Source organism: Manacus vitellinus, unplaced genomic scaffold, assembly GCF_001715985.3.
Source record: "Manacus vitellinus isolate BGI_N305 unplaced genomic scaffold, ASM171598v3 scaffold_1_pilon, whole genome shotgun sequence".
In the NCBI taxonomy this organism is placed as follows: Eukaryota; Metazoa; Chordata; class Aves; order Passeriformes; family Pipridae; genus Manacus; species Manacus vitellinus.
Window position 1 is genome coordinate 43,259,974 of NW_021939396.1, and position 17,146 is coordinate 43,277,119.

Consider the following 17,146-nt stretch of genomic DNA (forward strand, 5'->3'; position numbering starts at 1 on the left):
AATGCTTTTGCTTCCTTTTCAGCTCTTTGGAACAATTATTTCCAATACATCTCATCCCTCTAGTTTTCTAGTAGAGGTCTGTGGATGTCAAGATTCTTGTTCCTAATTGTATTTTTACTAAGACAAGTTAAAAATTGTAATTACAACTTATTCTTGTCTTGAAGAATCCTTTTAGCGAATGATCTTGGTATGGCAAATGCTTTTCCAAAACCTGAGGAACATAGGCCACCTGTATCAGATCAGAAATCTGCGTAGTGGATTTATGTAGCTGGATGTGAGATTGCTTATTTTATGCAGAACAGATATTTTTCCTATATGTATTCAGCTTGTAAAAGCCAAAGAAAACCAGTTTGCTGCCATTTCATTTCATAGGCATATAAATTAAAGTTAGAACTGAAAATCTGAGGTAGATGATCTCTCCTTACGTTTAAAAAGTTGGAATCTGAGCTGCATGAACTTTAGCTTTCCTAGAGAATATTTTATTACAACAGGGGGATGGGGAGGGAGCCCTCCCTCCTGGGCAGTTACTCCAAAAACAGGTTTTCTCCCTGGGTATTGGTATTCTGCTAATGCAATAATTAGCAGCTCTGCAACACCATATTCTGGAAGAGGTCACGGTTTTGAAAGGGAGGGGTTGGGAAGCTAAAGTTTTTTTGTTTATCCTGTTGTTTCCAGCAGGAGACAGTATCATTGCTGTCACTCTTAAAAACCAGTTTCCTTATCAGACTTTTGGTGTTGGAAGAGCTTGGCACAAATGGTGACAAACTTCTGTTTGTGCCACTTACACATGGGGGATATGGTATGCAATCTATTATCTGTGCTATTGATAGCAAAATTTATGTTTCTAACTTAGATATATAATTCTATCTAACCTGAGGAAAATACTAATAAGCAAAAATGACTTGCACGTGAGTTAGTTGGATGCTTCAGCTCTGTCTGCTGTACTTCATATATATCACAGTAGTCTGCTTTGTGGTAATAGTCAAACCCCTTGTTTCCAAGTTTGGTATTTGTAGTTTTAAATCAGTAAGTTATACCTGTTTCCCTATGTTGCCTTAAACAGCCCTTTAGATAGGGCTGAACTCTTAACAGGTCAAGCATGGAAACCAAGATGTCTGGCATCCAGTAGGTTTGCAAAGGGAAGCAAAGTGAGATGAGATAATGGAACTGAAATAGTACAGTGATGAGCTCTGTTAGAGCAACTTGTGTAAGCTTGCATCCTGTTCTGAACACTTCCTTGCTTTTTTTTCTCTTGTAGATAATAAGTTCTGCCAGTCCTTGTGCAGACTTTTTTTTCCAAAGTTTATCCTCTGAATTGAAAAGAACACATGTGCAATCTCATCCTCATGCGTCTCAAAGGGCAGCAAAACAATCATTTGATGAGACAGTCAGATTGATACAAAGATGCAGTGAAGTCGATTTGAACATTGTAGTACTGTGGAAGGTATGTATGGTTGTGGTCTTTGTGGTAATTTGGACATGAAACATTACTGTTAGAAAATAATTTAGTATGGCATCCTGAACTTTCAAGCATATGTATATGAAATTTATGGGTGAGGGTTTTTCTGAAAATAGGCAAATGAACTAAAATGGTGCAAGAAGCAAAGAGAGTCTTAATATCTATTATTGTGATAAGTATCCTTAAATGGTTTTACATTGCTCTGGATGCACTCAGTTATTATAAATTCTCTTTTAAAAGAGAAATTTACGAAATCTTAAACTAAGAGGTTTGTTAATGCTTGCTCTTACTGTAAGAGTGACCCAGTCGGCTTTGAAGAAAAGGATCTCATTTACCAGAATGCAAATATTAAGTAGTAGAAATTGGCATAAATATGTCATGCTAACCTCTAGGTTTTGAACAGTACAGCTGGTTCTACTTAAGTTGGGGGAAGTCAGTAATTCTGTACTGAAACTTATAATAGTTTCTGATCTGCAAAATATTTGTTTTGTATTTGTCTTTATATTATGTTCTGTAGGCATATGTTGTGGAAGACAACAAGCAGCTTATTTTGGAGGGCCAGCATCATGTTGCCCTTAACACAGTTGGGAAGGAGGCTTTTTCATTTCCTCAGAAGCAGGTGAAGTTTTTCTTTAGAGTTGATTCTTTCTCAACATTGACTTGATGAATTCTCTTGTATATAAGTTGAAGCCTTTGTAGAATCTAACATCAGATACATGTTATTACTAAATAATTCAGACTGACTTCAAATTTGATTAGTCACCTGTACTGAAATAGGTAAGCTTAGTTTAAAGATGAGAAAAGCAATATACAAGTAAGTATATTGCTGTGCAGTTGTTGGAGTAAATTGTTCTGTGGTATTTCTGAGTAGAACTAGAAGCTTGTTAATATTAAAGGTAATAATTATTTCATAACAAAGTTAATAGTAAAATGGTGAAATTTCATAGCCATTTTGATTGATGAAAGAAAACAGCATCTATAAGAAACTGGTGGATGTCTTTTGGTACATGAATCACTAACAACTATGGAAGCTATAGATAAGTTTCTGTAAAAACATCGATGTTAAATTCAGTTCATGTGGGTGAAGACTAATGTGCAAAATAAAAAAGAAATAAGTCTTAAACGATAATACTTGTTCAGTCTTTGGCTGAGCAGTACCTTGCTGTTCCTTCTTGTTTTGGTGCCATTCCCCATATGTTTTTACCAATATTGCAAATATAATGTATAGCTTTAGTGAACACTTACTTAAAGTCGCAGCAAATAGTACAATATGTTATTTTTGTCAAGAAAACAGTACAGGACAAATGTGTCTATAAATATCATGCTATAGTGCAAGTAGTGAATTATTCTGAAGCTGTGCACTTGGCTTTGGTTCATAAGTCTTTAAGTATTTGTGCATTAAGGTAATTTTTTCCATTTAGTTCTTTGTTTTATGAAATAAATGGGAATTTGTGCACATGGGCTCAAGCTGTGCTGACCAATACAAGTCTAATGGCAACTGCCCCTTCTGGTATTACTTTTCCTGTTTTAAGATGCATGGGGAACAGTAGATCACACTGTTGACATCTAAAGTTAGGAGAGAAAATACTGTGAACTTCTATTTCTTATCTCATTGAGGTCTGGTTCTCACAAATGGGTGGGAAGAGAAAATAGAAACAAATCACATCTGCAGCCTAAAATAAATGACTGAACATGCTATGGGTAAAAATTTACATTTCTTGTTATCTGCACTGAAACCTATTTTTCTGCATCAGATTCAGTTTCAAATTAAAAGAACTTAATCCTGCCACCACCACCAAGGACGATCCATATATACCCTCAATTTTTTTTTTGAGGAATACATGTTACTGTATTAGCATTGTCTGTCTATAATCTGTTTCTCATCAATTTTTATTACAACTACATTCAAATAGATTCCACATTCACTTTCTTTAGCATAAGGAGCATACTGCCTTGGAAGCATTCTGTACCTTGGTTGGAAGCAAAAAGCATCTGCATTGTGATGGAGTTGAAATCTGGTATAAGAGTAGTGGTAGTTGTTTTTAATAAACATGCAAATTCTGTGTCCTCACGGTAACCAAAGCCCAGATTTAGCTTGAATTTTAAGAACCTGTAGTCTGAGGACTGCTAAGAATTGAGAAATTTCATATGCTCATGTACTACATTTTTTTTTCTAATTGAGACTTTATATTGTGAGGAGGGTAGATAAACAGCTCTGAAGTAGGAGGTGAGATATAACAAAGGAACTAATTTGAGACTTTGCTGGAGTTTGCTTCATTCAGTCCACATTTCAGAATTAAAAAAATGCTCAAAATAGGATTAAATTAGGGTAGGTAGAGAAAATAATATACTTAATCTCTTAAGAATTGCATATTTACTTCGAATTATCTTGCTCTTGCATTGAAGTAGCACAGACATTGAAAAGCTAGAGAGGACGGGTGGTAGAAAATCCCAAATGCAAACTTTGCTTCTGATTTAACATTTTCAGTATATATAGTTTTGTCTCGTAAATCTGTATTTATTCTCCTAAGTCACGAATAGGGTTGGAAACTCTGTTCTAGACTGTTCCTGAATTCCTTTTGCTGACACTGTAGAAGTTCGTTGTTTTCTGAGGACTCGACAGCAGAGGGAGATGGAGATGCATGCTTTTTGCCAGCACATGTTGGTTACCAGTTTGTAGATGATAGAGGGCTGCTCAGATCTGAAAACAAGAAGTTTATTTGTAGATTCTGAACAGGGTGTCACCTGGGATGCTAGGATCCACTCTCTGCATGTCTTGCTGAGTTCTGTTTCTTGCTCCTCTACAGTAGCTTTCTTCTTGATTTAAACATCTTCTGTTTCATGCTGTTGTATCCAGCCAAAGGAATTTTTGTCTGTCTCAAACACAGACACAATTATCCCCAACCAAGAACCGTCTCACAATGGGCATGGAAGAACACAAACAAGATTTCTCTCTGCACTCCCTTTATTTCTTTTAGTGCTCGGAGAAATTACTCAAATCTTAGATGAATTAATCAAATAACTACATTGAACAAGGTGAGATATCTTGCTTTATATTTTGATTAAATTCTCTGTACTGGTTAGCTTCTGCTGTGATGTCAATTCTAGTGTATCTCATGAATTTTTTGCCAGCTTCTGAAGGTGTAGTTTAGATTTATAAAAGCTTCTACTGCTATTCAGGGAAACAAAGTTGCAGTAAAGCACTGTAGTGAAGACTGGGAGATTGATGTTCTTTGGCACTGTTATGTTTAAGTTGTTCCAGCAGTTTCTGGTGTATTGACAGTGGGGTGCACTGGTATAAAGTTATCTGTATTATGTGTTTAGGCTAAGGTGTTAGTTAGACTGCTGACTGAGACGCAAGGATGTGTTCTTACCTCTGCTTAGTTCGTTGTGGGACATGAAATGTGTACAACAGGGATGCGGAACAGACAACACAATGCAATTTTTCCTGTATTGCAGTAGCATAACTTGCTGTAGTACTTGATAAAATCAAAATAAAACCTCTGGTTATAGTGGTGCTTGAGTGGTGCTTTCTGTGTAAAATTTCCGCACATAAAAAGAAAGTAAGTAGCAGTAAAATTCCATACAAGTTCTTGGATGCTCAAATGCATGAGCTTCCTTTTTTTCCCATGTCTATTCAAAGCAGAATTATGAATTCTAATACTTTTTCCATTCTAACCAAGACAATAACTATAACTTCAGGGCTTTTTTTGTTTAGCTAAATAGCACTGCTTTTGAGCATAGCAGGCACAGTGGACTTACTGGGTGATGCAATGGACTACTTACATCTTTGTTTGCAAAGTTTGCAATAAGGTAGCATGCTGAAGGACCACTTAACTGCTTAACAGAAGTAATATTCTTTATTTGTTTCATATAGAAAGCTCTCTGAATAATATGGAAAACATTTATCTTCTCATCCTTTCTCTTATTTGCATTTTTGAAAAAAAATGTTGTTTTTCTAAAGGTGGGGGGAAAAATGCTAACTCTCATCTGTTGCTTTGAATCAGAAACACCACAAAGCGATACGTGTGATAGTCACAGGCAACGATATGTGAAGAATAAATCACATAAGGTGGAAGTTATGTGAATAGTTCTGAATAGATGCATTTCAGTCCAAGTAATAAAAGCATCTGTAATAAAAATGAGCTGGGTATTTGTAACTCGTGGCTGGGTTTTGGTTGTTTTCTTTTTTTTTGTTTGGTTGGAGTTTTTTGTTTTTGTTTGTGAGGGTTTTTTGTTTGTTTTTTTGACAGTGATACTGCTATGGGTTCTGTTTCTCTTCTGAAATTTGTTTTTAGAAATGAGGTAGTTTGAACTGAAGGTCAACTTACTATTGCATCCAAAATACAGCTCTTCTGACTCTTATTCTTGACCTCTACTTTAACTTAGTGAAGGGACAAAAACTTCAAATGCATTGAACATCCAGTCACAGCAGGGCTGTTGATCGATATTATTTCTTATTGCTAGGCTTTTCCTGTTTTTCTAATCTGGTGAATTCAATCAAAAATATATCAAAGGAAAAGTGCAGTGTGATACAGTGGGATAAAAGTAATAGTGTGATACTGGGGCATTTGCCACGCTTCTGATTTGTAGCAACTTCACACTGATGGAAGGTGAGAAGCAGTCTAGAGGCTTGTCATTTGAGTGTCAGCATGTTGGAAATAGCATCTATCCCTCTGAAACAGATTAGCATGTGAGTGTAAATTTAGTTTTAACTGAGGTCTAGATAAGATGAAGTGTCTATGAGTGTGTTTTAGATCATTTGTTTTTTTGAAGGTACTGTTCTTTTTTCAGTCCTCTGTTTTTATTGTGAAGCCATCTTGTAATGCAGAAAGTGGATATCTTCCAGGCAGAATTAATCCAGATGCATCTGAGCTACTCATTCAGTCCTGTGGATTAGACCAGTGCTAGCTGGCTCAAAGTAATATCCATAAAATGCATACAGATGCAGGCTTTTTGGCAGTATTCCACTTCAGAGAGGATAATTTTTGGTAACACTGCTTCTTAAAATAGATGCAGTTTAGTGAGTCAGCAACAGTTTGGTTGGAAGTAGTAATTTTTGAAATGTAGGAGAGGGTAGGGTTTAAACAACTATTTTTCCTAACAGTGAATTACTGGAAGTGACATCTTGTGCTAGTTCAGGGTTTTGGTTTTTTTTACAGAATACTTGGGAAGGGATGCTTTGCTTGAATCAAATACAGATTGTTGGAATGCATTTAAGATTTTTTTTTTTTAAACCAGCTTGGTGGAGAGAAAGCTAAGTTCTTAAGGGTAAATAAACATCAAGAGCTGAAATATAAGTTTTTGCTCTGTTATATCAGTTAACGAAGCAGATACTGTACCACTGGGTGAGGACTGGCTTATATTATTGTCATGAGTGAAATTTTCCAAGTAGCTGAAACATTTGATCTGCTGTTTTACACATTGATGGACTGCAGAGCTGATGGTATTTGTTTTCAAATGTATTATTACTGGTGTCAGTAAAATACTGTTCCTGGAGTTGTCATTTCTATACTTATCTAGAAGGAATGGATGAGTCACATATTGAAGGAAGCAACTTAAAACTGAGGTTTTTAAATGGAAGTTCTCAGATCTAAAATGGGGAAAGGAGACACATCACTCAGGATCTCACTTTGTCTCGCTCTTATTGTGTCGATTTTTTTATACTCTGATTTTACTTATACTTAGCATCATTCAGGAGTTTCCTGTTAAGGTCTTTCTCCTCTACTGTGCATATTGGCCCCTCATACTTGACCAAACATGTTAATTATCCTTTTGGCTATGTGTGACTTGTGATTTATGGGGCAAATATGCTGATTTTTCTATACAACTTGGAAATCAAATTGTGGTATTTGTCTTGTTCTGGTGTTTTTAAGAGCATATCAACCCAGTCTATGAGAATATTGTTTTTGAAACTGAAAACTTGAAAGTTGTCTAATATTACCTAGAAAATTTTTTAAAAGGACTGCATGTACCATCACTTTCATCCATCTGAGGAAAAGGAAGAACTTTTCAATTTGAAAGTGCATTCTGAGAGATATAAGGAATGTATTACGGGTAGATCTGTTTATTACATCTATCAGAAGATGCTATGAATGGTTTAAATGTTACCTTTTCAACTTTTAGCTTAGTATAGCTGCAGGAGAGATCTGAAACCAGTGTGAAGGACTAAAATGCAATTTCAGAAGGATACATAGGGGGGATGATACATAAGTATTTCAAAGTAGGAAAACATCAGACTCTGAAAGTGTCCTGGCTTTTTTTAACTACCAAATAAATGAGGATGCTGAGATTATTCTACTTGAAACAGCAAGCTTCGGTCTAGGTTTAAGTGTATTTGTTTGAAGCTGGCCTTTGTAAATGGCTTTGGGCAACAAGAAGCTTTCTAAAAATAGAAACAATTTTTCTAGCACCAGTTATGCAGTTTGTAACTTTTGAAAGGTAACTGAGGAGCAGCGTGGTCCTGGTGCTAATGCCTGTTGCGTGATATTCTAGGAGTTCAGCAACCTGTTTAATTCTTTGGGTGTTTTTGCTTTGTTCCTAAGTTTAAAAAAACAAAAGTCTTGAGGCTGTTACTGCTTGGTGTATATTGTTGAAGAGAGGGTACAGATGCCCAAGTAGGTTTTTTTGTAGCCTTGATCTAATTTCACAAGAGTAGAGTGGGAGTTTAATTCATCCTTAAACTTAGCATTTATTAGCTGTCTCTAATAAATGCTCCCTGATCTCTATGCACATCTTCTTGGTTGCCATTCGGAAGTGCTCAATTCTTTCCTGAACCATTAGGTAAGAGAATCATGTACTAAATGTCATATCTTAGCCTTTGTTCTAGGTACACAATCAGAAAAAAAACTAGACTTTGAGCAGCTGAACTTGGAGAGCCAGACATCTTTTGTGACTCTGACACCCAGAAGCTGGCTGGAATTAAGTTTTACCTCTGATGGTAAATGGTTGATCTTGCTGCTTTCCAGTCCTTTGCCAGAGGTGTAAGATTAGAACTAAAGGTTTGAAACATTAACAGCTCTCTGCACTTTCTCCAGTAAATGTTCCTGCTGCATTTCACGATGTTCTTGTCTATTTGTAGAGATAAATATTCGTATTTGTCTTTTGTAGGGTTTTAAAAAAATACTCGGGAATTCTGATTGGGAGGACTTGGAACAGGTAATTGACTCTAGGGCAAACTATACTCTGTAGGATATTGATATGTGGTTGAAGACAGCCTTGAGTAATTGGACAGACTGTAATTTAAAGGGAAAGATTAGTTTAAATTAAAACCTATAATCTCTTCTGGGTTTCATGCTGTCAGGTTTCATTGTTAGGTACCCATAGGATAGGGTGGAAACATCAAATTCATTCAATCCTTAAAATATATTTTATTGTTACTGTGAAATACCTTTTTTCTTCTGAAATTTCGTTTTAAGAAAATTACTTTTCCTTTTGAAGGAAGGAATTGCAAGCCTGAGAAAACATTGGGTGTTTTCCTGCTGTTACCAGCACAAACAGTGACTAAGGTGTTGATACACTGCAGAATGCCCAATGTGTTTGATTTTAAGTCAGGTTTTATTGCCTGTAGCGTTCGTTTTCTACTTAGAAGGTACAATCCGTCACCCTTTAATGAAAAGTGTTACTTTATGACACTGTAGTGAACTTTAAAAGATTAAAAAATCTTTTTGTTTCATTCACTTTTAGGAGGCAGTCACATTTACTGCTGCAAATTCTGTTTTTCTTTTAAAGGTGGACTTTTTGTAGAATAGATTCATAAGGGAATACTAAAAGGCAGCTCCTTTCTGAATAAATCCTGCTCACAAAACAGCTTAGATGATGTTGGACAGGAGCACTGCACCAAATGCAGCTTGGTTGCCTCATTTGGTGTTGGAGCTTTCTGTGAATCCTAAGCAGTGTGTCAGTGCTTGTCTTGGGCTTTTATCTGGGGACAAAGGTAACTTCTGTATCTGCAAGTGCTTGTTGTGCTATTTTTAAGATACTCTGTATTACTAAATTCTTTCTGTTTTCTTTACTTTGGATCTGTTCTGGGAAACTTGTGCATTGCCTTTCCTGTTGTGAACTTCCGGGGGCAGGTGATGAATTTTTTTGTTGTTGTTAGGTACAGCTGCTGAATAGGGAACTGTGTAAACTTTTTTTCTTTCTTCTTAGAAACAAGCCAAACCCAAACACTAACAAACCACTGCAACAGTAGTGTGCTTTTGTGAACCTTGCACAGATAGTGTTTTCACAAGCAGCTGTGAAATCTGTCTGAAAAGAAAGTAATAAATAAATCATAGCAGTTCCTCATCCAATATGCTTAAATACAAAACACCTTGGAAAAAAAAAAGTAAACTTTGTGATGCTGCAGACTTGTTTCCCATATGAGCTATAGTTCATAATGGAACATTGTAGCATCTGTGACTGGATTTCTTGTACCTTATGTCACTATTTTGAATGTTCTTCTGAATTTGTGTTTCAGGAACTACCAGAAACAGTTCTCCTAAAGTTTTTTCGACCAGAAAACACACCAGTACCTGCACGACCAACACCAGAGCAGCTTTCTAGTCTTATTAAGACAAGTCTTCATTATCCAGAGTCTTTCAATCATTCTTTTCATCAAAAAAGGTTAGTGAAACATTTTCTTTAGAGACTTTAGAAATATTGTTAATTGGGCATAAATCCTTTTGAGATGCTATGTGGATTATGATACAAAAGATAAAAGTCTGGTATGCAAGGGTGAAATCTTGCTCAATTTTTAAACTCACAGCTTCAGAGTTTTATAGATAAAATGGAAGTTTTGTGTAAAAAAAACAAAAACAAAAACAAAAACAAGAAAAAACAAAACAAAGAAAACCTCAGCAGCAAAACAAACCAACCAAACAAAAAGGCTGTAATACCACAAGTCGCAGTTTCAATGTTAACAAGTAATGCTATCAAACTTACTGAAAGAGAAATGGTGTGCTCCCTTTGTGTTTATTTTTGTTGTCAGAGTATAACAGTGTGATTTTTGTTTTTTTGAGAAGCCAGACAGAAAGTAAAGAGGTACTTTTAGGTCAAAAGAACTGTTATGTCTACAGCATCTGACTTGGCAAGATTAGCTGCACATGGTTCTGATTTATGTCACAAGGAAAGGTGGTAACAGTTCAGATCACCAGGGCTTGTCTCCTGGAAGAATATCAGAATTAACATCTGCCAAAAGCATACTGCTGGAGTGAATTAGTTGGGACCTGTGAAACCCATGGACCTTTCAAAATTAGAATGACATGAACAAAGCCCCCCCGGTTTAATTTCCAAACATTAAATTGTACTTGAAGCATGAAGATACCTATTTAGGTTTGAGTTTTATCTGAAAACTCTCTTATAGTTTTTTCAGTTAGTATAAGTTGCCAAAAGAAAGGGATTTCTTTCTTTTTTAAATCTAACATTTAAATGTTTTATAAGGTATCATATTTTAACGACAGTTACAAAGCATGCTTCATTCCCGTAAGACATTCACCTCTTATTGGTTATACTTGCTAATTGTTCTTTTCTTGTAAGTCAAGTTTAGTATATTTAAACTGTTAAGCAATGGGAAGGAATTCCAGTGACACAAATCACTTACTGAATAGAACTGTTTCAGTTGCAGTAGTTTGTGTTCCTGCCTGTCGGCATCTTGGGGTCTTTCTTGCTGCAACATTTTTTATAAAATCAATAATACTAATTATGAAGAAGTAGAATATCAATTAACTCTGTGTTCTGTTGAGGATAAAGGCTTACATTAACACCGAATGTGCAGGTGCTGTCTGTTCTGTTTGGGCACTGTTCAGGCTACAACTTCGGGCACGATGCCAGCAATTCCTCTACAGGAGGCAGTGCAGAAGAAAAGGATCCAGTCAAAATGTGCCAACCACTGGTTCAGAGACTAGTGTGCTGGACCATGTTATCCCATTCTGAGATGTCTCTTGTCATAAAAGTAGATTTCCTGTAAACTGAGGTGGTATTTATCCTTTTGCTATCCTTTCTCAGCTGGATGATGGGAGATGGTAACTTCATTTGGCTCAAATGCTGTTTGCCTTGACAGCATTTATTTTGAATAGTTCTAGTCAATGTAAGTGATTATATTGTTACATACACTGTCTGACTGTTGCATAATTGACAACTACATGTTAATTCTGTGTTACTGGAAATTAATTTTAACTATTTGAGTATAATTAAGACTGTCCAAAGTAAAACTTCTTTCCTTTACTGTGGAACTGTTTCTCTTTGCAGCCTCTGTCTGGTACCTGTCACTCTCCTACTTTCCAATTGTTCTCAGGCTGTTGTAGATGTGCTGATTGACTTGCGGCATAAAACAACAAGGTAATGTGTAAATGTTAATAAAACAGTATTTTTTAAGAACACTTCCTTGTAGTGTTTCAACTATATTGAATATCTAGAATAGGGTTTTTCAACAGTGGCTTCTTTGAAAGAAGGGAAGTTGATAAAGGGTCTTCAATCGGTGCTCTGTTTTACTTTGCTAAGACAGGACCTTGAATTGTGACTCTTGAATTGTTAAAACTCTTTTCTAGTAAAGTGGAAATACTTTTTGACTAGTGAAATAGGAAGTTCAGCAATTTTACTTTATTAAACATATGTTGTTGGATTTTAATTTTTAAAATGCCAAGTAATTTGTAGAAAACAACTTTGGAAGTTTAAACAAGTACTTCCTTCTTAGTATAAAATTAGTATAAAATTGTACTTCTTAGTGTAAAATTTCATAGAGCCTTGGATATTTTTAAGACTTCCTCCAGGTTTAGCAGCAGACTTCCTGCTTCCTTATGACTTCCTTTTTGCCTAGAAGTGTAGTATTATGTGTGAAAACTTCAGCATTGAGGAAATTTTTGTGAATTGTTTCTAAAAAATTTGTTAAAGGTTTTTGTGGGAGAGAGAATTCGTTACCATAATATACCATTGTAATATGCAATACACCACTGTAATTCTGCCACTTCTGTTAAAGCAAGGCAACTTTGACCTGTGTAATTCAGGTGACAGCCTCCCTTCCTCCCTTTTGCCCCCTTAGACATAATACTACCTGGTCTGCTTCCTGCCAAGGGGGTGAGAAAGATTGTGAAGACATTGAGGTGGGCTTAGTCATGGGGGAACATTGGCTTCTTGCCCACAATCCATGCAGGCAAGTAAGAAATGAAAAGCCCAGAACCTGATACACAGGTTCAGAAATGCAGAACAGAAGACTTATGTGTGGTTTACTTTTCAGATACGATTAGGAACCTATTCACTGATCTGTTGTTTTTTTGCAAGATGGTCATGTTTTGTAACATTGTGAGACGTGTCACTGGAAGGATTGTGTACTCGTGAACCTTGAAACTTCTTAAAAATAAAAAATCCAATGCCCCCCCTCCCTATTTATTAATGCAATGTCTCTAAAGCAGTGTATATCATCCATGTTGACTATTCCTGTGTGACAGTCTGATTTAACTCTAGGTCATGGGACAGGTCTAAGAATGCCTTAAGCAGGAATTCCCTAAACTGCGACAGTTTGGGTCTTGGTACTGCCATCTATTGTTAGTGTTACGTGCTGGTTACGTAGAAAGCGGAGAAAACACAGGAATCCATCACTATACTTATATGTATAATTAGTATTGTATATAGTGTACAGCATATTAGGAAAAGAAGTTTTCAGAAAGTATAAATAAGCATTTCTTTGTAAGGGGCTGGTGATGGACACAGTGCGTCCTGAAATCTTGGGAAAAACTTGAGGTTGGAGGGAATCATGTAAATTGGTAATATACGCTTCAGATTCAGAGGGTAACATTTTTACTTTCTTTTTCAGCTCTGAAGCACTAGAAATACATGGATCTTTTACATGGCTTGGGCAAACACAGTACAAGCTTCAACTTAAAGGCCAAGAGGTCTATAGCTTGCAGCTGAAGGCTTGCTTCGTTCATACAGGTGTCTATAATCTTGGAACCCCCAGAGTATTTGCCAAGCTAGTGGACCAAGTTACTTTGTTTGAAACAAGTCAGCAGAACTCCATGCCTGCACTGATTATTATCAATAATATCTGACCACTTCCTGAGAAAAAACGCACTAAAAGATAAAATAAATGGGATTCTTTTCTTATATTGCTGGTTGACATTTTGCTGCAGTTTTTTTGAAATAGCACCTCAAACATCTAACTTGTTACTAAAAATCGTGTAGAAAAGAAAATAGCAAAATATTCAGATGACTTGTCAATTTGTTTCTCGATGCAATGCACGTTGGACTGAAAATACGTTTATCCTTTTATAATGTATTTCTTCTCTGGTAATTAAGATATTCATAACATGAAATACTCTAACTCCAGATCTGAACATACTTGTATGTCCAATGCCCTGTCAAAAATGCAGCTTGACTGCTGTTACAACTTCCAGCATGGTGTGTTTAATATTTGTGGCTGTATTAGGATATGGTTCAGGAAGAAAACCTCACTGGCTTTTTCCTGTCTGAAGCCATTAGTCATGATAAATCCCAACCTTACTGTGAAGTTCAATAAGGTCTCTCAAATCCATTTCTGATTCTCGGTTCTTTAGTTTAAAATTTTGTTTTCATATTTATGGAAACTGGTGACCTTTCAAGGTTTACATAAAAGTCCCACCTAAGGTGTTTAAAAAAATAATTTCTTGAACCAGTTTGAGTATTTTCTCATTCATCTCAACACAGAATGCACTATTTCACAACCATGAGATTGTCATTTAAATTGTCACTTACTTTATTATGTAACTATAACAACTGATCTGTTTTAAAAAAATCTACTCAAGATTTTCAAGAAATGTATTATATTTATAACAAATGTACTGTAAATAGAATAAAGCATACACCATATTCACTGTATGGACTAGTGGCCTTTTTGTTTTCCCTTGTATACAGCTATAACAATCCATGGGAACTGATACCGTGTGTGTATGTATATATTGTGTACTGTCTTTGTTGTGGCACCCTCTGCTCAGGTGAAATTCCCATCCTGTTGCCATGTGTAGCCTTGGTGTGTACCTTGAAGTGTCTTTGAAGTGTACACTGAAGTCATTGTAGTGACTTCTTTTTCTCATTTGAATTCTTATCCAGTGTTCCCAGGTACAACACAGAATTCAGCTCTCTGGGAAATCTCAATTACTTGCTCTGGGGAGGCAGATTTTTAATCTGGGTAACAGCTGCTGAGGGTAGGGAAGGCTGTGTGAGACAGTCAAGAGCAGCAAACCCAGCTATGAGTTAGGAGTTAATGTTAGTGATGGGTTAGCTGAGTACAGGGAAAATGGATCACCTAATGACTTCTGATAGTCTGCTCTTTCTGTTGACTGAAGGAAATTTCACAGGGCGACACTGGTGTATGAAGCAGTACATCTACCTTCTGATGCATTTTATTCTTTTTAGCCAAGGCTTCCAATTTTACTCAGTTTTGGTACTTCTGTATAACTGTCCCGTAAGGACTTAAGACTTCCTGAAAGTCTTGGAACCCATTTGCACACGTGACCTTTCATAGTTGTACTTAATAGGATTGTGTATCATGTTGATGAACCAGTAGAATACTGATAGAATAGAATAGCAATTAATATGTTGCTTCAAGGGTTGAGTTCTTCTTTTCTGCTGTTGGGTAGATTGGAAGACTAATCTAAAAGATTCTCGGCACTGTAGCCTTAAGCTGTGTCATCAGTCCTCCTTCTGTGTCAAGACCCATTTAGGGAAGAGATGTCATTAATGAAACCATTCATCTGTAGGCCACAATGTTCTAAGTCATGGTTGGTGTATGTTTAAGACAGTCTGTCCAGGATGAAAAGAGGTACTTGGTAGAGGGAAGTAGGCTTGTCAGGTGGAGGCTGGAGATGGCCCAAATGGCAATGCACAGTGAGATCCAGCCATTGAACAGTGGCTGGCAGGTAAAGCAGGTGAGGATTTTCACATCTCTCTGAATGCCAGAAAGATGAGATGATTCAGAGCAGAGCAGGTGGTGCAGGTTCTCAGTGTTCCAGGCCCAAATGCATGAGCTCTGATGCTCACCTGGCTGTCTGAGCAGTTGGTGATTCATCAGTCAAGCTGAGAGCCAGTGAGTGATGTGGGTTTGTGGGGGGAGAGGAAGGCCCTTGTCAACCTGCTTTCATGGATCTCAAGTTTAACAGTGGAGCTTTCTCAGGGAATTGCTGTAACAGTTCCTTGCTGGAGACATGCTCTTTGTCTCTTCTAGTGTCTCTTGAAAAATTCTTAAGTGTGGATTTGGGTCATTCCTTCGAGCTCTGAAAAGCATTACAGAGTGATAAGAGGCATCTTCTGACTTGTGAGTGGTGGCAGAAAGTAGGGTTATACTGTGGCTTCTTTGGACTGCACATTCATTTCAGAATAGAACAGAATTTTACTGTGTGATTGCTTAGGAGAGGAGTTAGCATGGAGATAGAACTAAGCCTGGCTCCTGAATGGATTATCACATGGGAAACTCTTTGTTCACTCTGTGGACTCTCAGTGATGATGAAAAACAGTTCTATTGAAATGACAATCTTGTCTTGCTACTGAGCAAATAAGTAAATCTGCAAAGGCTGAAACTCCACTACTTGCAAAACAATACTCCAGAAGAATCTCATGAACTTGCTCTAAGGTGCAAGACCGTACTAGTGTATCTCTCACAGGAATGCTATGGCTCAGAGTAGATCAAAATACCACATATTACTTTGAGATAGATAGAAAAAGCACTCAAAAATGTTAAGATCCAGGAGGTCTTTGTTGTATTAGGAATTTAATGAATTTTCATTTGGTACTACCTTTGTAAGATAAAACCATGAAACTTTTCAAATGGGAGGTTTTGGTGAGAAATAGCATGCCCTATTTCAATCTGGGCACAGTGGGAACAATTTGATCTTGTATTACATAAAATACAGAAATAATTCCTCATAGTAATAGACATAAAGTTACAATTTAATCTGAGTTGCATCCCCAGCAAACTTGTGCCAGAAATGAGGTGAATTCTGCCATCCCTTTCATACTTCTTGGCACGTGTTACTCCATCCTGTGCTGGAGGAATTCTTGTGGTTCTAGGCTGCTTAGCCAAAAATTGCTGAAATGCTGAATTGACAGATTACTATTTTGTGCAATGCAATCTAGAGTGATAAGGTTTTACAGAGTCAATCACAAGCTGTGAGTGTTACAGGAGATGACTGATAATATAGCAAGATCTTGTGCTTTTTCTCATCTCAAGCATCTATCTCCTCAAAAATAGTAGAAATCATACTAAATGGGGTATTCTTGAATTGTGTACTTGTCCTGACCAAAACTTTATTCCAAAAAAATTTTAGAAGGACTGGTTATTCTGATAGAGCAGTTTTCTGAACTTGTTTCCTTGTCTGAAGTTGTATACTGAACTTTTCTATACTCCAAAAGAGGAAAAATAATCATAACTTTAAAATAAAAAATTACTTATGACAGAAACTCATTTAATGTCTTTATCTGAAAATATATTATTTCAATCCTGTCTAAACATCAAGTAATGGAATAATGAGTTAACTAGCAATAAATACCTAAAAGTTTGTAGCAAAAGCGATATCAATTGTTGTCTAAATTGTAAACAAAATGTCTGTTTCTTTACTCTTGTGGTTGGTGTAATTTTAATTGATTATTGCTGTCTTATTAGAAAAGTGTCTAGCAAATTACATAAAAAGTCCATCCATACAATGGTTTAAGACAGGTATTATTCTTCTGATACTCGGC

The 17,146-nt window shown here is 36.4% G+C and overlaps 1 protein-coding gene across 5 annotated transcripts in view; it reads left to right on the forward strand.

Annotated features, from left to right (window-relative positions):
- TRAPPC8 (trafficking protein particle complex 8) overlaps window positions 1-14,290 on the forward strand; it is a 51,315-nt gene extending 37,025 nt beyond the window's left edge. For 3 of the 5 annotated variants that reach the window (XM_029959298.1, XM_029959300.1, XM_018080631.2), the window contains 6 exons: window positions 1,259-1,444; window positions 1,977-2,078; window positions 8,570-8,617; window positions 9,921-10,066; window positions 11,690-11,779; window positions 13,251-14,290. In XM_029959298.1, the coding sequence (XP_029815158.1) occupies window positions 1,259-1,444; window positions 1,977-2,078; window positions 8,570-8,617; window positions 9,921-10,066; window positions 11,690-11,779; window positions 13,251-13,485 (807 nt within the window). In that variant the 3' untranslated portion in view covers window positions 13,486-14,290. The remainder of the gene's footprint in view (window positions 1-1,258; window positions 1,445-1,976; window positions 2,079-8,569; window positions 8,618-9,920; window positions 10,067-11,689; window positions 11,780-13,250) is intronic. The other 2 variants (XM_029959299.1, XM_029959301.1) reach the window with 1 other exon arrangement.
- The last annotated feature ends 2,856 nt before the right edge of the window (window positions 14,291-17,146 follow it).